We start from the raw sequence: 22329 nt of genomic DNA, 5'->3' as shown, positions 1-22329 counted from the left end.
GGCAGCTTCTGAGTTTGAAGGGAAGGACTAGTGACCGAGGAACCACAGGGATAAATTCAGACCTGGTGTAAGCACATGAAGCATTGCTGAAGTCAAGAGAGTCATGACCAGCTACAGCAAAGCTGAATTGGACTCCTGAGTTTTGCTGAAGTGGCTTTCACATGAGAATAGATAGGCCAAAGGTGAACTATCTATCTGAAAGTGCTTGAACTTCAGATTAGTTCAGATAAAAGGGAACTTGTACTGCAGCCATCCACAGATTCGATCTTTATAATACAAATGCTTGATGAAAGTTGGTTTGAAAACCCAGAAGTATTTTGGTCTATATGACCACGTATTAAAACCAAAAAGACTGCTAAAATTCTACCTTCTGTAGGCTAAATACTGAAGATAAAGTGATACAAAGAAGATACAGGGATTAACTTCTATGAACCTTTGACTCTGTGTGCATAGGAATTAATTATTTACCGTACTGATGCGGGGAAATGTTGATTATGTTCCAGGGAAGAAAAAAAGGCAAATTGTATTTAGGTGGTTCATGATAAAAAAAGAAAAAGTAGTTACTGCAATCTCCTCAAAGTTGAAGGAGATTTTGTTTATTCCTTCTAGGGCTTACTGAAGAGGAGTCAGTGTCACCAAGTATGTAATGCATCACTTTGCATTTCTGCCAGTGAGGTTTGTTTTTTCTGATGCTTAAAAATGTAATTGGATAAAACAAATATACCACTAACTTCCCTGGAAGAAAACAGGAGTTGGGTTTTTGTTTTAGCTTCCCTGTAGAGATTGGTATCAGTGAGGAAGGATGCAAATTGTGACTGGAAAAGGATTTAATATACACATGAGCATTCAGCTTCTCCACTATGAATTAGCGTTGTGCTTATTTCTGGGGATGGTACACTAGCAATATAGTGCTGCACCCTTCTGTTAGTAAGCATACCATAGGGGGATGATTATAAAGTGAGATTCTTCATTGGTAAAATGTGCCAGATACTTCAGGGAGGAAAATATGTACAGACCTCCTGGTGGCCAAATGTGCTCTGACCAATATCAAGGGTTCTGTGCTGTCAAAGGGAAAGAGTAATAGTGAAGGACTGTGTGTCTACTGAAGTAGCTCAACTGATGTGTTGCTATAGTTGCAAATGATTAATCTGTTCATAATAATTTCATGAAACCAAGGGTTTGCTCAGAAGAGGAAGAGTTATATATTTCATAAACAACTTCTTATTTGGCTCTGCTGTTTATGGTTTTGATTCCACTTCTAAAGCATGCAAGAGACAGAATGTTTCTATCTCTTCCTTTCAACATTTTAACCAAGCAGCTGATCAATGTCTTCTGCCTTGCTATTAAATTGATTTTGAAAAACTCTTCAGACCATATAAGTCTCATATCCTTATTTAGTTCTTTGAATTTGCCCTCAGCTGGGAATTCTGCGGACAACTGTGATTCTGTTGTGTTAAACACTTACTTGAGCGTTTCATCCATCATCATTTCTAGTCCTTTTCTGATGCAATGTAGTTTGTGCTTTGTCTTTCTTGAAACTGAATGGCTGTTAAATTATCCATTTATCTTGTTTCAGATTTGCTGTACAATTTGAGTTCTCTCTATTGGCTGTCTCTTCTACCTTATCTGCCAACTTTTCAGTTTACTTCCTCAGATCTTAGATACATTTCCCTACATGACTGTGTGTCCTTTGCAACACATTGGGCAGGTAATTCTAAATAAGACAGCAACAGGAACCGTAGTGTTATAAATTCCTTGCTTTTTCTCACAGACCAGGCTGAAAGCCTTTAGTGAAACTTAGCTTCACTGTTTTTTCTGTCTTCCCCCAAATATCTTTGTTGATGACCTGAACCTTGAGTTGATACTTTTTTTGTCATAGGATGACTATCTAACAAGTAAGCTGGAATTACACTTGTTTGAAAGCAAAAAGTACTTGTTTCTGCTGTCTCTTCTTCTAAGCAATTTGTGAAAACATGTAAATTCCTAAAACTGTTGATGGTAATACAACGTTTCATCAGTCTCACCAAATTGCAAGAATTCTAGCTGAAGTCATGTTCTCTTAATTTCCAAAAGCAAAATTAATTCCACCTCACTTTCAGGAAACAACAAAAGAGAATCAGGATCTTTGTGGCCATTGCAAAAAGGTGGTTTTGGTTCTGATAGAGAAAACAATCCTTCCTCTGAAACCTCCAAAACTATGCCTTTTTGTATTACACTGTTGAAGTAGTGACTGATTTAGAAGAGAATTGCAAATAAAAGCATTCTTTATTATTTTCCTTCTTTTTTTTCTTTCTTGTTTAGCTCTTCAACTTTTCTCACTGTTGCCTGCATCAGGAACAGTGTGGCCAGTAGGAAAACGGAGGTTATTCTTCCCCTGTACTCAGCACTGGTCAGGCCACACCTTGAGTACTGTGTCCAGTTCTGGGCCCCTCAATTCAAGAAAGATGTTGAGGTGCTGGAACATGTCCAGAGAAGGGCAACAAAGCTGGTGAGGGGCCTGGAGCACAAATCCTATGAGGAGAGGCTGAGGGAGCTGGGCCTGTTTAGCCTGGAGAAGAGGAGGCTCAGGGGTGATCTTATTACTGTCTACAACTACCTGAAGGGGCATTGTAGCCAGGTGGGGGGTGGCCTCTTCTCCCAGGTAACCAGCAACAGAACAAGGGGACACAGTCTCAAGTTGTGCCAGGGTAGGTATAGGCTGGATATTAGGAAGAAGTTCTTCACAGAGAGAGTGATTTGCCATTGGAATGGGCTGCCCAGGGAGGTGGTGGAGGCACTGTCCCTGGGGGTCTTCAAGAAAAGCCTGGATGAGGCACTTAGTGCCATGGTCTAGTTGATTGGTTAGGGCTGGGCGCTAGGTTGGACTGGATGATCTTGGAGGTCTCTTCCAACCTGGTTGATTCTATGATTCTATGATTCTATACAAAAGTAGATGAAAAATCCCTGGACTCTTGGTTAAGATAAGAAAGTTTGCTGATACTTATTCCATTACCAGATGTTGTACTATGGTTGGAGTATCTGAGTTTTCTGAAAGATCACGAGAATTCGTTCTGTGTGGCCCTGTTTAGATTCCTCCTTAGTAGAGAAGCACTAAGCCAACAAAAGTGCTGAAACTAGCTGAGCTCCTATTTCACAGCTACAGAAAGATCCTTGTGCAGTGCCAAAATCTCCCTTCTCCAGGACAAACTCTTATTTCTAATGTAGTCCTTAGCTACCAGCTCCTCCCAGCACTGGCATTTGGCCTGATTAAGTTTTCTCTGAAGTACATTTTGCACAAACACGGCAGAGTATGTTGCACCTGCTCTTCCTTGTATAATATTACTCCCTGGATTTCAACACAAAGTGAGACTAATTTGATCTGCCAATGTCTGTGCAGCCCCACTCTGTGATATATCACATACTGCATCTTGAGCCTATCTGCCTTACTTAGGCTTGTCAGCCAGGCAGTCCCAGGAAGCGTAGGTGCATTATCTCTCACTCTGTGTCCAAATCAAATGTCAGAAATAAGCCCTATCAAGAGTGTCTATCTTTATGGTATACTTTAGGATCTGTTGAAAGTTATCTTCCTCTTCCCTCAACATGCTACAAAGGAAAAGCTGATTTCAATGAGAATCATACAGAGCTCATCACATTGCTTTCCACGAGAGCATTTTACCAAATAGCTTAGTCCCAATTCCTTCTTTTTGTTAAAACACTTCTCATGGCCTTATGAACATATTTCAGGGAATGTCTATATACTGCTCATAGAGAACAGCTCACAGCCTAGTGCTATCCCTGCCCCTGAGGAGCTGAAAACTTAAAATACCACTGCAGAGCTCTGCCTTCTGTACCAGCAATCTCAGGTATGGGTGAATGGTGAGTACAGCAGGCCATTTCCAAAGTGTTTCTTCATCTAAACTCTTCCTCGTTAAGTAGTTTGGAAAGGTTTTTCAGTTCTGATTTTATAGAGAGGGCAGAAACATCTGAAGGAAAAGGTCACTGTTTTGGCTGCATCTCATGAGTCTTGCCTGAGTAAGGATAAGCCATGAAATACAGCCCACTCTGGACAAGCAGGACTTTTAGAGGAGTGGTCCACACCCTGAATTTCTTATACAGTATGCTCTTATGCAATATTATAATGCAAGGAATGAGAGGAAGGGATAGAGGTAGTAACTGAGGAAGGACAGCATCAGGACATAGCAGTGTATGCATGATTCCTAAAGCATATGTTTTCCTCCTTCTCTGCAAAGCAATGTTAAAAAGTCCATCTACTGCCTTGTGATTGCACCTCAGATATATACTAATGGAAAAAAAATACGTGCACGTGCACTTGCAGTTCAGGTGTCAAAGTCAATTCTTGGATAAGAGAACTTAGAGCCCATAGGTAGCAGTGACTGGTGGAGATCTCTGTGGAGCTTTGTAGGGTACCATTTATGGTGCTCTGTGCAATTATTGTATGCTTGCAAGCAGAACAGATGTTTTTTTCAGCTACATCACCATACTTTAATGATAGATGTAATGACAAGGTTAGATGTTATCTTCTAGAGGAAGACAGCCACATCAGAGCTTTTGGACTTGAAGACAGAATGGTTAGATTTCTTTCTAAGTACATCAGACAATGCAATAAAGCTGTTCCTTCACATTCTATTCAAACATTTAAGGTACTTGCAAGGCTGCACATAGATGTTTCTACTCTTCCCACATTCGCCCCAGAATCCTGCCTGGCGTAATGCAAATTCACTTCTGTAGATACCATTATATGCTTAAAGCACTCAATACTGAAGAAAAGCTTGAATAACACTAAAAATAGCACTAAAATGGAACAGTTCAATGGAGCACCAAGGTAGAGGTGAGCAGGGCAATCTCAGACACGCATAAGATGTAAAAGCTGTGAGCTTCTTTATCTTGCACAAAGACATCTCCCTTAAATTTAAATAGCTGCTGTCATTTTCACTGACTACCTGACTATGTATTTATCTGCCCAGAAGCAGAGTGCACGGCCTTTGGCCCTGCTATTCATAGCGTAACTGTCGCTGCCGAACAATGCCATGAACAGAGCTGGGCTTCCCTTAGTATCTTTTGTCTGCAGTGACTTGCTGAAGCTTTGATGTTGTTTGTGAGAAAAATAATGATTAAAAAGAATCAGATCTTCGCTCTCCCTCACTGGCTGCTCCCCATTGAGAAATCTAACGTGAGTTGGGAAAAATCTGTGACTGATCTTGTCTTGGGTACACAGAAACCACAGAATCCAGGAGAGAAATCTGTTAGTGTCGAAACCCTTAGCATCTCTTTACTGGAGGGTCAGAGAGGTAATTTGTCTTGATGATCAAAATTCTATTTCCTTTTACGTAACTACATACATCTGAGTAGGTACAGAATACTTTGTGTGGTGAACACAACTGTCAGTGTAGCCATAGCACTCTGGTTTGGTTGGATGTGCTTTCCTTTTAGAGAATATTCTAACAAAACAAAAAAAAAAGGGGGGGGGGGGGGGGGAGGAGGGGTTGGGAATGGTTACTGAAGCTACATTGGCGATTTGAAATGCTCTACAGTTAACAAAAATAATGCATTTTTCCATATAAATTATTCTAATAAGCTCGTTTCTCCTTTCTACTGATGAACACTCTTCTTGCTGGCATTTTTGAAGGAAGAGCAAATGTGATGCAGTAAAGCGTAACTAAAGCTCCTAAAATCAGAGTTCCAGAGTAAATGGGTGGGGTGTTTTTTTCTGCTTCTTAAGGCAAAAATGCCACTGTCACATAAAAATACTCTGATCTGTGATCACCACAGTAACAAAAAAGTAAATTCAATAAAATTATAATGTCCCAAGTGTAATAAAAAGCAATGAAAAAAAAAAATGGGAAGCTTTTATCTTCACAAACCTTTGATCCATAGAGTGAATAAAATAGATTTGATTACAGAGATATTTTGAAATTGGAGGTGGCTTGATTCCCACATTGAACAGATGTGGGAGGGAGGAAGGGAGCAGAGCCATGGCTTGCTCTGTGCTGAGAGCAAACACAGAAAGGTTTTGGATTTAGGCTCTTGACTATATCTAGCTTTGTGTCATTCCTGAGAATTTATGATTTTGTAAAGTATCTCCAGCTATCATCATATATCTATGTTCAGTTTCAAGCTCCACATCAACTTGTAATGTAACATGTTTTGTATATCTCTGACCTTCTTTCTTATGGATTGTATCAGCATTGTGAGAGGCTGTCAAGCAGGTGCACAGATCTTGACGATTTGCTGGGCACTTTTAAACTTTCTGGCAGAAAGGGCAAAAACTCAGGAAATGGTCCTAGCCAGCTAAGCAGGGGATGTAATGCACATCCCCCAATAAAGTAGACCTCATTATCCTTTGCTTGCAAGAAGAACTGCCCCTCAGAGTGAGTTGTCTTGAATCATAGAATCAACCAGCTTGGAAGAGGCTTCCAAAGTCATCCAGTCCAACCTAGCACCCAGCCCTATCCAGTCAACTAGACCATGGCACTAAGTGTCTCATCCAGGCTTTTCCTGAACACCTTCAGGGACAGCAACTCCACCACCTCCCTGGGCAGCCCATTCCAATGGCAAATCACTCTCTCTGGGGAGAACTTCCTCCTAACATCCAGCCTATGAGCTACCTTAAGGAAATGCAAAGAGCAGACCAGATGTGTAAGAAGGATGTAGAGCTAAATCTATCCCAAGACTGATCAAGTCCCAAAGAATATTTCAGAACAGAGGGGAAAAAAATAAAACTAGGAGGGACATAACTGTTCTTACTGCTCTGCAAAGTTTATATACTGCTTGAAGTGTGAAACATTCCTCATGGGCACTGTGTTACGTAGCCTAGCTCATATGCTTGGACTGTGGTGGAACCACCTAAAGTATGGCTTGTCATGGTACTGTCAGTGGCACTGGAAGTTCCTTATGCATTGCATAGACATCTGCAGCTGCCAAGAATAGCCTACTTTTGAGAACTACTTAGAGCAAAGAAAATTTGAGTGGGCTCTGCTGGTCTCCTGTTTGGCTTTAATGGAAGTTGCCAGCATTCACTGGTTGTTGGACCCATCTCTGTGTGCGTGTCAAATAACACAGAGCACAGCATTAGGTCCTGCTGTAGCAACTGCATTGGTATGGATACATGCATTCTCCACAGAGTTCCCTTCAGGGCTCTGGATGCTAGGATCTGTCCATTATCATGTGAAAAAAAATACAGGCAAAAAGCTTTTATTTCATTCTCCATGGTTTAATATTGTAATTTTGGTATCAAAATGAGTGTCAAATGTTGATTTCAAACATAGGGTTTTTATAAGCACAATGCTAGTGAGCTCTGTAAGTACTGCTAAGATTTAACTAATTTGTCATCTGCCACTCTGCCTCTTAATGTTGCATTGGTAATGATGTAACACATTCTCTCCCCACATGCAGTCCCTACAACATATTTCAATGGGTAGCATTCTAAAGAATGTATTTGTGAAGGGAAAAAAAAAAAAAAAAAGAGAGAGAAATCTAAGACTTGGCCATAGTTGTAGTGTTCAGCCAGCCCTAAACAGACGATTTACAATGCCTGAATGCACTGCTGATGTGATATGTGCACTGAGGTTTGATTAAGCTGGATATGAAAATTAAAACTTGGCTCCACATTAAAGAGAGAATCTCCTGCGGTGTGATACTATGACATCGAGTTTTCTGTTTACCCCTAAGGCTGGAGCCGCAATGACTTCCAGGTTTGATGGTGTCTCTTTTTTAAGTTGTTGAGCAGCAGGCTAATAGCTGCACAGCATGATGCAAAGACAGCAGAAAGCAGGGAAATCAGATGTGAATATATTCCCCAGAGGTCTCCTGCTAAGATGGAGCTAACTAAGCAGAGCTTCAGTGCTCAGATGTAGTCTTCTCGTGCCGAGGATGGTCCGATTATCAGCTCTCCTGCTTTATTGTGTATTTTTGGATCACAGATGCTATTACAAATAATGAATTCTGGTACAATACAAATTCTAGTGTAATATGAACTGTTATATTGAGAAGAATGTTATTTGCAAAGAGTTTTTGCCTGAATTTTATCCCACTTCCCTATATTGTCAAAAATTATCTTCATGTTTTATAATACACAAGGGTTTATTCTTCTTCTGTGCTTGCTTTGCCTTAATTGTTTGAAGGCTATAGCTTTAGTTTATTTCATCATGACAAGGACTGTCCAGAGAAAGGGGCAGGATCTACTGGCAAGGCAGTAGCCCACCTCACCACGTACTCAAACACATGCTACCCCTTTCATACAACAGGAGCTGCCTTTGCAGCTGTGCAGCCACTTCATTATTGTCAGAGTGGCAGCCTCAGCTGCCACAAATGGGCAGGGAAAGCACATCATCCTTCTTACCTCATATGTCACTGCTGACATATTTGGTCTATAAAATGAAAAGTGACTGTTGATTCATTTTTCTTTGTGTATAGGGAAGCTACATTCAGACACAAGTTTGTCTGAGGAGAACTCTTGACTTTGTGTCACTGCTGACACATTCATTGCTTGGAGATGGGAGGCAGTTTAGTGTGCAGTGGTAACAGGGAGAACTTGTTGCAGTTCACCCAAAACACCTATTGAGAACATCTTTACGTTGTCTCTGATACCAGTAGCCAAACTGGCAGTGTGTAGTGCCGTAAGGCTGTCAGTATAGCTTCAGTGAGTCAGGGGAAGACTGGCTGATGCAGTTCTTTGATGGTTCAAGTTCTACAGTGTTATTTTCCATTTGTTATGCTGCTTATGTATCTCTACTTTCTATACAGATAAGAGACAAAACAAATTGGTGAAGCTTGTGTTACAGAAATTCTGAAGCTGACTTAATTCAAAAGAGAGAAGCATTACTCTGATCACCTATAGCCTTAATAAAATAGTACCTGAGAGCTTGCATAAAGCACACAGGCAGTCTGTGTAGAAGCACGATTAGAAGAGTAAACTCCAAGTTAAATGGCACACAGGTTAAAGCACAAATCATGTGTCACTGACCTTAAAGGCTTGGCCTAGAGTGTCCCTTAACACTTTGGAAAGGAGCCAGAAGTGAGCTCCCCTTTGAGTCATACACATTTAGACAGGTTTGACAGCAGCACCTATTGAGGCTGTCTCTTGGGTACATCTCTGGAGAGCACTCTCCACCTTGCCACGATGACAGTTTGTCTCAAATATAATAAAATAGCTGCCCTGTCAGCTTTTATAACGTAGAGAGGAATTCCCTCTACAGATATTATCACCTTGAGGGAATCTGAAGATTTCTGCATAGGATTCAGATGCTTGGGAAAGTCAAAGAAATAGAAGAATTCAAATAGCCTTCAAGGCTGCACTCTTTTTCCCTAGAGATGCAAGAACAATCTTCTCTGGACACTACAGAAGCAGTAAGTAAAAATTACCTCATACAGTGGCATGCAGATGCTATCAATCCACTCGAGCTGCAACCTGGGTAGTTCATCTTTCCTGTTCCGATCAAAAATGGCCTGAATCGAGAAGGGAACAAACTGTCAAGCTTTATTACACTGGAGTGTTTTACAGACACATCATCCAGCACTTTGGAGCTATGATCAAGTTCTCACAACCAGAACACTCTGTAAACCAAAAATCAACCTTTGCAGCAGTCTTCCCACTGCTTTTTCTGGCATGAAAAATAAACTGCTTATTTTGAGTTTGGTTTTGAAATTTGTAGGCTGGATTTTAGAATCCTGTGATGTAAAATAAATGCTCCACAGCTGGAGTTGAACTGATAGGAAACCTCCTGTAGATTTGCAAAGTAGGTATCTTTGATCAGCCATTTGCCTTTTCTCTGGGTTTTCCAGTTCAGCAAAATGAGCAGCACTGGATCTGGGCTGACTGCCTCCCAGTTACAGACCCTTTCTGCAGAAGAACCAGGGATGTGTGTGAACCTAAAGGGTGGGGAATCAACATCTGGGGAGCAGGTATCTATTTGATCACCTGGAAGCAGCCTCATTCACTGCTCACTGCACTGCCCCGGAGGAGATTCTAGAGGTTTAACGGATGCTTAAGAGGCTTAACTGTTGTCTGAAAGGAGATGGAAGAAACTGAGTTCTGCAGAATTTGAGCATGAGTTGTTTACTCCATACTCTCCTTGGGATTACTTGGGTCTATCAGCTTTCCATCCATAGGGCTTTAATCCTCCTTCTGGTGACCCATCCACACCATTTACCCAATGCCTTTTTTAAACCGTCTGCATATGCCAAGCTTTAAATCTTTCTGTTTGTTCTTCTTCTTGCCCCATCTCCTCAAGGCTGACATCTCCTGAGACAACTTATTTTCTTTCTGTACCTTCTAGAAACTCCATGCTATACATATCACATAACATTAAATGTCTGGTTGAATTCTTCTAGTTATAGCCTGTTCCTTCTGACATACACAGGTATCACACAGTGTATCTAGATAGAACCAGGAGGTAAGATTCAAGGAGTCTATGATTTTGAGTTGGAATCCTGGGTTTGATTTTGGGAAATACTGTATTTCCTATTTAGATAATTTTGAAATATCCTGTTATTTTCATATTGTTATAAGCCCAATGCAAGAAAAACAATTCCCTGAGCTGTAAGAGAAAAGAATATCACATTACTTTGCTGACTAACAACCCTTCTATCTAACCAGTAGCAATACCTGTCTAGGTGGCTTGTCGCAGCAATATGTAGTGAAATACATCAGCATTTGATCTCATTTTAAATTTCCTCATTAATGTGGTAAAGCTCTACATGATTCTGTCCCTTAGCCATCAACTGTTAGAACTGATGAATGCTCCCAAGACAAAAACATTAAATACACAAGTTTAATGGATTTTTTATCTGTGAAGGGCCAAACTGAGAGGAAAATCTTCCTTCAAGCTGTACAGCTTCAAAGCATCTTACATGTGGCTCACAGATGACTGTATTCCTTGGTGCAGATTACAGAGCTCAAAGGAAGGGTGAGAGAACTGCTCCAATGGAGGAAATACTGAAGATGTTTACAGCAATACACTCTTCTTTCCCAGCTGCCTAGGCTGTTTGAATGCAGATTTTCAGAAGATATGAGTCCAGTAGAAAGCTCTGGCTTCGGTCTCTCTCTGCATTTCTACCAAGTCTACAGTATGTTCAAAATGTAGATACAACAACATACCTTACAATAATTCTTAGAGTTGCTGAACCTAAGCCACTTGCACTGAAATTCTTTGCTACTTGGAGACAGTAATGTTAATATGTGTATTGAAATAAAATGACTTCTCATTAGCATGAGAAACACACACACATTACAAATTTGATATACAATGCAGGAAAGGGACTTATATCTGTATTATATGGAAGAGTACTTGCAGTGATTCAGAGTCATGAATACCATGACTGACTGATCAGGCTTCCACTGGACTATAGCTACTGTTTTTTTCTAAGCTGTAGGCACAAAATTACTATAGGAAGAAAACCATTAATGTCTCAACCTCTGACAGCATACAAAGTGAAAAGCCTTTTTTTTAAAAAAATCTGAGCATTTCTTAATACAAAGTTTTTAACTTTATGGACTTCATTACATTACCAAGGGCTCATGTGTGAGTATTATTGAAGTGTGAACAAGTCTGAGACACCGAGATGGTCTTTTGACTTACAGAAGCGTAGCATATTTTTGAATGGCTTGTGAGTTATATTCATTAGAAGATTTTGTTGTCCTTAACTTGTTGCATCCAGATTCCAGATAATGGCTTGTCAACATTTTGAACTATTTTATTTGGTTAAGGTTTCTCTTAAAATCATTCACTGAAAACCATTATAAAGCTTTTTTCTCTTAGCTCTTGTATGACACTTTACATCCATCTGCCTACATTCCACTTGATACCAATTTATCATTTCAGTCACAGTGGTTGTGTTAGTTTGAAGCTAGCTAGAATGTTTTGGTGGGAAGAACTAGATTACAGGCTGTGAAAGGGAAACAGTGGTGATGTCTACTTCACTCATAGGCTTGCTGAGATGTATAAGAACAAGAATCCAAACTTCTTACTGGGGCATTGCCTGGGCTGCATTTCTCTCTCTAGCCTCTCTGCTGTCTGTCTGATTAATCCACTTTGCTTCCTAACCCTCTGGCCAAACCTCCATTCTTCCTTGGGACTGGGGTAAGGTTGAGAGGGGTAGAAGAAGGTGGAAGGGCAGTTGGGAGCCCCTCCTGGGGACTCAGGTTTCTGGGAGGGCTGTTGTGTTTCTGTATTACCTTTTACCTTGTATATTTCTGTATATAAATGTATATACTGTAATTATCTGCTTGTATATTCTGCTAAGCTGTAAACATAAGCTTCATTCAAATTTCCAGAGCCAGCTGAGTCTAGTCTGGGTGATTTCCCAAGTGTGTGTGGGGGGAGTAGCACCCAGACCATCACATTGGTATAATTAGTTGTATACCTATAGAAATGCTTTCCAGCATTTGCCATACCAAACAACACAGACTGTTTTCAGCTAAAAGCAGATCTGTCAGTTTTGATTTCCTTAAGCAATAGGTAACTTTTTTAGTTGCATCCTGTGTATTAAAACCATTACTTTTAACTTAGAATGACAGCTTAACTTTGGGAATAGTACAGAAAATGGGGGAAAGGTCTCAGTGCAAAAGTGGCTGAGTTGACTGAAGAGCTTTTACATATCTGGCTTAAAAAGCTTGTCCTTGTTGGCAGGAGCTTGTATTTATTCTGAGATTTTCCTTCACATTCAAAATATAGTTACTTTGAATGAACCCAATGATATTTTCTTATCCTATCCAAGGTAACAATTATTTCAGAAGTGATAAAAACTTACAGAAGGGGTGAGTTTGAGTTCAGATCTTTCTCTGTCTCCTTGTTCAAAGAACTCACTAGTTACCAGCTCAGCTGCCTGAAAAAAAAATCATGATAAAGATGGGAGTTATTTGTACATAATATTTAAGACAATGAGTTCTTAGTCAGACCATGACTTCACCTGGTGCTTAATGGTAAGGAGGTGAATAGCCTACTGACACAACCCATGTCAAGCACATGTTCATAATAGTTTTCAGGACTGGGCATACAGCCACAACCACTCACAGGCACACTTAGCCCTCTTTGATAGGGAATTGACTGGAGGAATTACATTGCAATGTAGAGATAGCACTCAACAGTTACATGCAACTTACCCAAGTACTGAGAACAGAACAGAAAATTACAGCTTCTTGGCATCTGTAATTATGTCTCTAAAAATGGTCTGTAAAATGTGCAAGAGCCCTCTGGGTATTTACAGGCTGTAAACAACTTCACTTATCAAAGAAACTTAATTAACCAATAACCTCTGTTGTCTTAATTTTATGTGAAATCATGAAGGTTTTTTGCCCATTATGCTCTACTTTCCCCCCCCCCCCCCCCCCCCCCCCCCCTTTTTCCCATGGCTATCATCATTATAGGATCTGAATATCTAAATATGAACTTGGATTGTTATTATTCTATTGAATCAAAACCAACAACTGTCGGGACAGAAGTTGAAATAGGTCTTTCTGACTTAGTGTGTAGAAATGATCTATTCACAGGCGAGGGTTGTGTTTCTCAGAAGAACACAAGATTTAAAAACAACAGAAATTTTAGGAGCTCAATCAGTGAGAAATCCAGATTTAGTAGCTTTATGTTCTGTAATCTTCTTGTGTGGGGGTCTTTGAAGGTAGGGAACCATGACATGTGAGATGTGAAAAATTGGGAAACTGTTGAAGATAGTATGCAGGTCCTAAAGCTCCTGTCGTAATTGCTTATTGTTTTCAAGTGTTTTCAAGATCAGAAATGTTTTCATAACACTAATGTACAAGAGGGTGAGCTAAAGAGAGAAGCTGCACTTGAAAACAACGTCAGATTTTCTTGCTTCAGCAGCTATATGGCAGCTAACACTTACAAATCCTAAGCTTGTTACAGTTAAAATAAGGACTGCCAAAATAAACTGGAAGTAGGTGAAGTGATGTTATAAAGTACTCTTAAATCTTAGACCAGGCTACCACACAGTTTGGAACTTTATAATGTGTGTAATCCCAGTGCACTAATAAAATTCTGGATCAATACTCCAGTACAGAGGAATAATTTAACAACTTAGCAGCAATTAAGAGTTTGTCAAGTGCATTCTACAAAAATAACCAAGATGTAGTCTTACCACTGTCTCTCACTCCTATTCTGGTCCTGTTCTCCTTGTGTCCCTTTCCTTCTTCTTTTGTTTGTTTCTATCTTTCCTTCACGAATTTTGCCTTCTTACTTTAGCCTTTATTCTCTTTGATTCATATAGTTTAATCTCTTCCTCCCTTACTTTTCACATTTGTTTTTTTTTTTTCACTTTCATCAGAGTTGAGGTCCAACTATTTCCTGTTTTCCCTCTGTGGAGTTAGCCTCTCTGCTCAAGCAGGTAGTATTTCATTCAATCCCAGACTGGCTTTCTCAATGTAAAGTAAACCTGTACACTAGGCTGAAGGGGAATTTTCACCCACAGACCTCAAAAAAGCATAAAGAAGAAACACCAGTTTCCTAGAGACTTCAGCATTAATTCTGCGCCATAGCACAGAGGTTGTGCTATGGAAAACAGATCTTACCTGACATTTTGGCTGCCAGAGAAAACAGAGAAGCTAACTGGGTTAAAGAGAAAAAATAAGGAGCTGTGGCTACTGTAGCTGTGATTAGGTGGCAATGAAAAATCTCGTGACTCATTTTCCCACTGCAAGGTATGAACAATGTCCCTGATCTCTGTGCAAGGTGACCAAGTAGAGCCTATGACTATTGTGATAGTCTTGCTTGTAAAAGCAAATAAAGACTCATTTGGAAGCTGAGCTGAAGTCTTCACCACATAAATAATGTTTTTACTGAGTTAAAGTGCATGTAACTTTCATAGGTCCCTTTTCATCTTCTGTTACTTCCTTGTGCAAGGAATATATTCACTCCTGCCTCACTACTTTGCTGATCTAGCTTCTTCTTTTCATTGCATGTTTGTAACTATCACAACTGTTAAGACAATTAAACTCTCTCCAGTTGCTTAGCCACACTCAGCTGTGCTGGTGCACTTCCCATTTGCATCTTGGTGTTGTATATTCCTCCAAAGTTCTATACAGCCTGCCTTTTACTGACTTGTTCTGGACCTCCCTAAAAGCTTAGACGATGGTCACATGGATACAGGAAATGTTAAGGATGGATCCTGAGTAAGGAAGGATGCACAGAAGAAGGGAAAACACGTGCTAAAGGACAAAGGACATGTCCTAAACATGTTTAGGAGGGATTGCTTCCTGACACTGCCAATTGTTTGCCAATGCTGGACACAAGTTTTGTACTTATTTCTAGAGAAATTATTCAAACAGCAGAAGCCTGAATTTTATTTCTTTGTTTCTATGTAAGGGATGCTAAAAAAGAGGCTGTATACTACACTTGCAGGTATTTTTCATCCATGTTGAGAAAATGAACACATGCACTGAATCATATGTTGATCAAAGTTTGCAGATCACTTGCTGGTATTTTTGATTTAGGGAAGATCCTGCTGCTGCCAACAAAAACCCTGGGACAAAACAAGTATGTGCCTCTACATGTGGCCAACACATTTTTTGTTTAATCCTTCCATTTCTGAATATGGATTTAAAAGGTTAGTAAGAGGAGAGGTTGTAAAGCCAGATCTCTTCAGGTACATACATGCTGCTCACCAGCTTGTGTACATGGAAGGATTATGCAATAAACCATTTCATGCAGGAACCCCCCTGCTATTTTTTTTATGGCATCGGTACTGCTGTAAATTGATTCCAGTTTTGGTCCCTTGTAAGCCAGGGCCCTGGGAATATTGTCCTGCCAGTCCCGCCTCCTTCCAGCCTCGCTATTAATCATGACTTGCCTGTCTTGAAATCTCCCACGGTTTGGTCACAGCTCCAAGGTCACAGGCTGTCATTAGCATTGATCTGAAAAACAGAAATGAACAATACAAGCTGAAGCAACCTTTGTTGGATTTCTAAACAACTCTGCTCTGGATGCATAAATAAATAATACATATATAAAATGGCAGCCCTGGCACCTTCTTTTCCTCCTCAAAGGAATGACACGTTTGAAATCTCAGCCATCAGCATGGCTTTTACATCACAATTGTGCCTAGGAAGCAGGTTATCAGATGGATTTTGGTATTGTGCATTGCACACTAGGAAAGAAATGATATTGCAAAGGAGTAACTGCTAATTTTGCAGTACTTCTAAGAGTACTTACGTGGATAATTATAATCTACTAGAAAGCTTGTGCTTCACAATATTAGTAAGGATATTCTAACACAATAACATCTGCAAACTGGATTAATTTATATGCCTATTTGTAAGTGGCTGCTGTAGCAAGAGAACCTGTAATCACAGGAGGCATCCCAGACACTGGTTAAGCAGTTTCTACTGCTCATCTACAATAAAAATTTAAGATTTACTATGAGCTATACTGTTCCAGTGTAGTTTAATACCCAGCTACAACCATGTTTTATATGCATTAGGAGGAAAAAGCAATTCAGCTGTGGAAAGCGTTTATGTACAGCACCGTGGTGCAGACAGAAATCTAAGAAAGTTTAAATGAAGAACAAGGACACTGAAAATGAAGCATTGAATATATTGCCCGAATCTAAAATTAGGAATGGGTGAAATGATATGGAAAATAGAAAATGGCCAATATTTGGGTTAAAAGACCAAAAGGAAACAGAATTTTAATGAAATTTCAGACATAACCAGGCATGCATATGCAAATGCACACATTTTATTGTCTCAGAAGCCTGGTGTAGTCAAACCACCCACGATGTCTGAGGTTTTCAGTAGGATGCAAGCTCAAATCATTCTTGAGGGCTGGAAGAGTACCATGTATCTGCAAATGCCGATGTACAGACTGGAAGAGCAGAGAGAAGTGTGGCCAGTGAAAGGAAACAGCTGAGAGGAGGAGAAAATAGAGAAAGATCTGAGGCAGAATGTTGATGTGTTCTGGAGAAAGAGCGGAAGGGCTGAGCAGTAGCTGCCGAGACTGGGAGAAAGGGAAGATGACATGACAGAGCGTGAAGGCAGAAATGGAAGGAATGGAGATGTTGAGGTCACACTGATTACATCCCTGCTGTCTGGTAGTGTTTAGAAATCATACCAGTGCTGTAGTTCATCTAAGAGATCGTATTTTTAAAACAAGCTTCCTTCTCTTGTTACTCTGTGTCTTCACTCCAGGATGTAGGAAATGCCTTAAACAAATACAGCTACGCTTTGAACTAACCAGAAAGCAAGAAACAGTAGCGCTCACCGAAATACTTCTCGGTGTTTTTTTCTGTTCCAGTCATAACCTCCTTTACTGACAAGTTCAAAAAACTCAGTCCTTCTCCTGCAACAAAACAGACGATCCAGAAGGAAACAAGTGACTTCCAGGGCAGCGCTGCAGTAGAAGCAGTTCTCTGGGTGATAGGAAATCATTACACCTCATGTGTTACTGTTAAAGTCGTTACCCTGACAGTCCATTTAAGCGAAACATACTAATTTCCGAATGTGTTCTATAAATGTCTGTTATCAATGTCAGAGTTGCCCAGTAAAAGCAAGATTCTATTTATGGTCTCTGCAGATAAGGAAATAAATGGTACCAAAATGTTCATTCTTCCATGGAAGCATGAACTGTTCAACTACAGCAGTGGACATACAGACAATAGAAATACTCTTGAAATATATACACACTTCTCTTTACTTGTCCTTGCAGAATGGTTTTTACTTCTGTTTCCTGAGGGGTTTCTCAGAGAGGTGCAGTTTGTTATTTCCAGCACACAAAATGGTGAGACACAGGAGCTGCAGATGTCTTGAGTTCGTAGCTGTCTCTGACTGAAAACTAAGCCTCCCTGCTTGTTCCTGTGCTTTGCCTTCTTGAATGTCCTGCCTATGTCCTCAAAGGTGGACAAAACAAGAGCCAGACTATGTTAGTCCTTGTTTGGTGTTTGAGTACCAAATTTCTGACTCTAGTAATCATCTGTAATTTTTTGTGGCACTGAGACAGCGTCATTTTAGTCCCTGGCTATCATGTGTTTACATGACAGTTAACAGTCAGTCCTGCCACAGGACTTTTCTTTAACGCATTTCATGACAGCAACTAGAACAGGGAGAGATAAGGACTATGTGTGATGATATCTGATCCCTTCTGTTTTGTGAAATAATACATAAAAGACTTTCAGTTACAAAATTTGCTGGGACAATGCAAAGTCACATATGCAGAAAACAAATTCAGTTCTCTCACAGAAAGTCAGAGCATCATGAAAATTACATCTAGAAGAAATAAGTACTGCAGTGATGAATATTCCAATGATGATAATTTCAGTGGCCAAGAGTAGCTGGCATGTAAACCTTAGACTAGCTCAGACCATCCACAACTACATCCTCTGTTAAGAGAGCAGTGCCCAGGCTAACCATGTAAATAATGAAGTATTAGATATCCTGTGCTATTCGTATCATAGAAACATTTTGGTTGCAAAAGACCTCTGAGGCAACAAAGCTGGTGAAAGGCCTGGAACACAAACCCTGTGAGGAGAGGCTGAGGGAGCTGGGGATGTTTAGCCTGGAGAATAGGAGGCTCAGGGGTGACCTCATTGCTGTCTACAACTACCTGAAGGGAGGTTGTAGCCAGGTGGATGTTGGTCTCTTCTGCCAGGCAACCAGCAATAGAAAAGGGGGCCACAGGCTCAAGTTGTGCTGAGGGAAGTTTAGGCTGGATGTTAGGAGGAAGTTCTTGCTAGAGAGAGTGATTGGCATTGGAATGGGCTGCCCATGGGGGAGGTGGTGGAGTCACTGTCCCTGGAGGTGTCGAAGAAAAGCCTGGATGAGGCACTTAGTGCCATGGTCTAGTTGACTGGCTAGGGCTGGGGGATAGATTGGACTGGATGATCTTGGAGGTCTGTTCCAACCCAGTTGATTCTATGATTCTATGATTCATGTATAAGTAAACAATTTAGTGTTTCCTGCTGGCTGGTTTGTCCATGGTATCCAAACTGAACAGATTTGCTAATATTAAGGAAGCATAATATGCTAGGATTTCAGAAATAAACAGAATGTTAACATTTTTGCAATGTCTTTCAGTAGCTTTGATTCTGGATGTATTTTGCCAGGAAGGGAAAGTTGTCTTGCTATATATACCAAATCCAGTTGCTCTGTAGCCCAGTGGCTCAAGTCATTAAGTGAATTTCCATAAGCTGCGTTTTGGTTCCACCATGCTTTTACTTATTGCATGATCTACAGGCATTACTTACTGAGATATTTTCCATCTGATCTTTCAGTGAAAGTCATCTTTTTGTTGTTTGTAGAAAAGTAATGCCTTGTGAATGTAATAAAGCCTTGCTCTGCCTGGAGTTTTGTTGCAGTTTTGCTAGCTGGGCTTTGTGATCATTAGGCTTAGGTATTATAAGAGTACTGATAGGAGAATTTCTTTCTCCACAAAAATATTGAAGATGAAGCAAGCTGAAAAAAGAAGTTAGCTACTTGTGTGCAAACATCTGTTCACTTAAGGTGGCTTTAAGAAGTGTAAATCATCAGTGTTTCCAGGGGGTGATTTCAGGCGTTTGTGGAAGCAAAGTAGCATAACAGGTATCTGATTAATGAGTCTTAATAACACAAGAGGAGAAGATAACTAATTTGCAGAATGCTGAGTAAAAAGGCCTCATTTGCTGAAAGTTGTCTGATTCATGTTGCATATAAAAGTCAATTATGCAAAGCAAAGAATAATAATCTTGAAGTTCAGATCGTGTCCCTTTTTGGACATTATTTCTCTATATTAAAACTAGAAAGACAACCTGACCATGTAGGTCTTCAGCCTAAGGCAGGCAGTGAAGGCAGCTGCATCATGTCTGAATGGTTCCCTCCCATGGCACTGCTGTGGGCCCTCTCTAGTATTTCACAGAGCTGCAGGATGCTGGCTGGGCATGTGGGCTGTACCAGGGCAGCTGTCCTCTCAGCCCTTGCCACTTACGTTTTCCTTGACAGCACAAAACATTTCTGCAGCACTTGTAATTTGTGGTGAGACAGAAGAACCCAAACTGACACATCTCTGTGATCCTTGTATCTCACTTAGAGCTGTCAGCAAATTCCCCTGTCATTCCAACCCCCCTCAGATAACAAGTGATCCTAACAGACAGCTTCAAAAAGAGGATTTGTGTGTCCTGCTCAGGATGCTCATGTCAGCAAACGGAAATTGCTTCATGGCCTAACATTTAGAAGTTATTTATAATAAAACTATTCACTAAACTCCTTTCTTGATACAACTTCTCTGAGAACATACTTCCATGAAGCAAAGAATATCAACATGTCTCCTGCCAGTACTGTTTAGAAACATCCCATGGAACAGGCACCCAATGCCAAGAAAAAAAGACAAAGCAAATATTGCAGTAGTTTTACAATCAGCTTTTAAACACACAATGTTGATAAAAAAAATCAGGGTAAAGACTTGGCTTGAAGCTTTCTCGAAGCCTGGCTTGGTATCCATCATCAGTGCTAAGGAAGTATGGGGTAGGATGCTAATGGACATCATCCTAAGGATGAGTTATTGTCAAGACTGCACATCAGACAGTGCTTCTCCTTATAAGTCAGTCAGAGGCATGTGGTGGAGAGGGGGATGTCAAAAAGTGCAATGTGACAGTGACATTGTGACTGCTTTGCTTATGTGCATGCTCCCATATATTCTCACTGGAAGAACTTGGTAATAATTAACAGTATTTGAAAAACACAAAATAGCAACACCATGAAGTCTACTTAGAGATATGATTTTCACAACAGGGAAAGGAAGAAAACTGCATGAGAGAGATCCTATTATATTCTCTCAAGTTAAGCTCTTTAAGACCTATTCTCATGTGATTGGCATCATTTGACCAAGTCACCTCTGCAACTTGGTCCTTAGCTAAATGTAATATTTCCTAGCACATGTTTAGACCCTCAAAGATGGTGGAAAAGAATTTAAAAATGCTACTTTTCTACATGCCTGCAGAAACAATCACAGACAGGACAGAAGAATTACAGGACTGAGCTATGACTGATTACTGGGATTGCTCTGAAGTATAAGCCTAGGATTTCACTTAGTTTTTGTTGGTACTGACATGTTACACACTAAAGCAAAACTTAGTTGGACACTTGAGATATTTCTGTTAGCCTAAGATATACTGAGTATTAGACTAAATCTCTTCAACCACAGCTAAACACTAATTTCTCATATAATATGTCCTTTTTTTGATATTTAACAGCTGATTAGAGTAAGTTCTCTGAATTTTCATTTGTCAAATACAAGAAATGCCAATACTTACTCAAAATACAGAGTGAGGTCTGTTGCCAATATCGATTGTTTCAGAAGCTGCATAAGGTCACTGTACTCCTTAGAGGACAAGTTAGCAAAGATGTTGTGACCCTATAATGAAAGAGATAAAAGAGGTAAAGGGCTAGCAATCAATATAGGTTTTTTAAAGGTTTTCTAACTCTGTTTCCCTTAAGAGAGGACTTCTCTGATTCATAGCAAAACTGCAGCAAAATAGTAATGATAATACTGCTGAGATTACATTGGGGTGGAAGAGTTGAGGATTGCAATCAAGCACCAGGTATGTTTTTCTAAACTCTGCTGAAAATATAGCCTCTTGAGGAAAGATTTACTTTTTGCTTTGACCCTGCACAGACTCAGTTTATGGGGAAAAACTATGGATACATCTCAATCTTTCCTCTTACTATATGTTTTGGGGAACTGTGCGTTGCAGCTTTTGAAATGTTCACCTAATAGATTTATCTGTGCTGCTGCTTGCTGGCACACAAACTGCTGTTAGAGCAGTCAAAGACACTAAATCAGCTTTCCATTCAAAACAGCCCGTTTGCTCACTCTAACCACTACTGTGTTGTCTTATGGTGCAGAGAAACATTGCCCATGAAGGCTAAAGAACCACAACTTCAAGCAGTTTAAACACCCTTAGCTACTTTTTAAGGTATCATGGATTAAGAACTTGAAAGGTGCTCTATGGACAGAATGAAAGGAAACAAATTAGTTGCTCTTGCTCTTTGAGAGGAGGAAGGTCCTTTTATAGTTGAATTTCTGAAAACTAAGAGAAATGGAGACCCTGTAATTTCTCTATGAAATCTTACAGAAAATAAAAAAAATTAAAAAAAAAAGATTGATGGAAAGTTCTAAATATAATCTCAAGAAGTGGCATGAGTTACATAGAACTAAATTAATGTAAAGAATTGTACTATTAAAAAAAAAAAAACCTCTATAAATAATAAGGTCCGAGTCTTGTTTTGTTGGTATTTAGCATTGTAATGCAGACATTGAGTGTGCACTACCATCAGCTACTTAGGATGGTTAAAATGCCCTTAAACTCAGGAATTTTCCAGCAATGGGACTGCTATAACCTCTACAATATCTGTTG

At 40.0% G+C, this 22329-nt stretch overlaps 1 protein-coding gene across 1 annotated transcript in view; it reads right to left on the bottom strand.

Annotated features, from left to right (window-relative positions):
- The window catches only part of PDE11A (phosphodiesterase 11A), a 151465-nt gene that overhangs the window by 6253 nt on the left and 122883 nt on the right, over nt 1-22329 (bottom strand). The window contains exons 15-19 of the mRNA XM_064162095.1: nt 21226-21326; nt 17208-17285; nt 15795-15862; nt 12748-12818; nt 9361-9444 (exon numbers count right to left, since the gene is read on the bottom strand). Of these exons, the coding sequence (XP_064018165.1) occupies nt 9361-9444; nt 12748-12818; nt 15795-15862; nt 17208-17285; nt 21226-21326 (402 nt within the window). The remainder of the gene's footprint in view (nt 1-9360; nt 9445-12747; nt 12819-15794; nt 15863-17207; nt 17286-21225; nt 21327-22329) is intronic.

The sequence above is a fragment of the Pogoniulus pusillus genome, chromosome 2 (genome assembly GCF_015220805.1).
Source record: "Pogoniulus pusillus isolate bPogPus1 chromosome 2, bPogPus1.pri, whole genome shotgun sequence".
Taxonomy (NCBI): domain Eukaryota; kingdom Metazoa; phylum Chordata; class Aves; order Piciformes; family Lybiidae; genus Pogoniulus; species Pogoniulus pusillus.
This window is presented reverse-complemented; position numbering and strand designations above follow the sequence as displayed.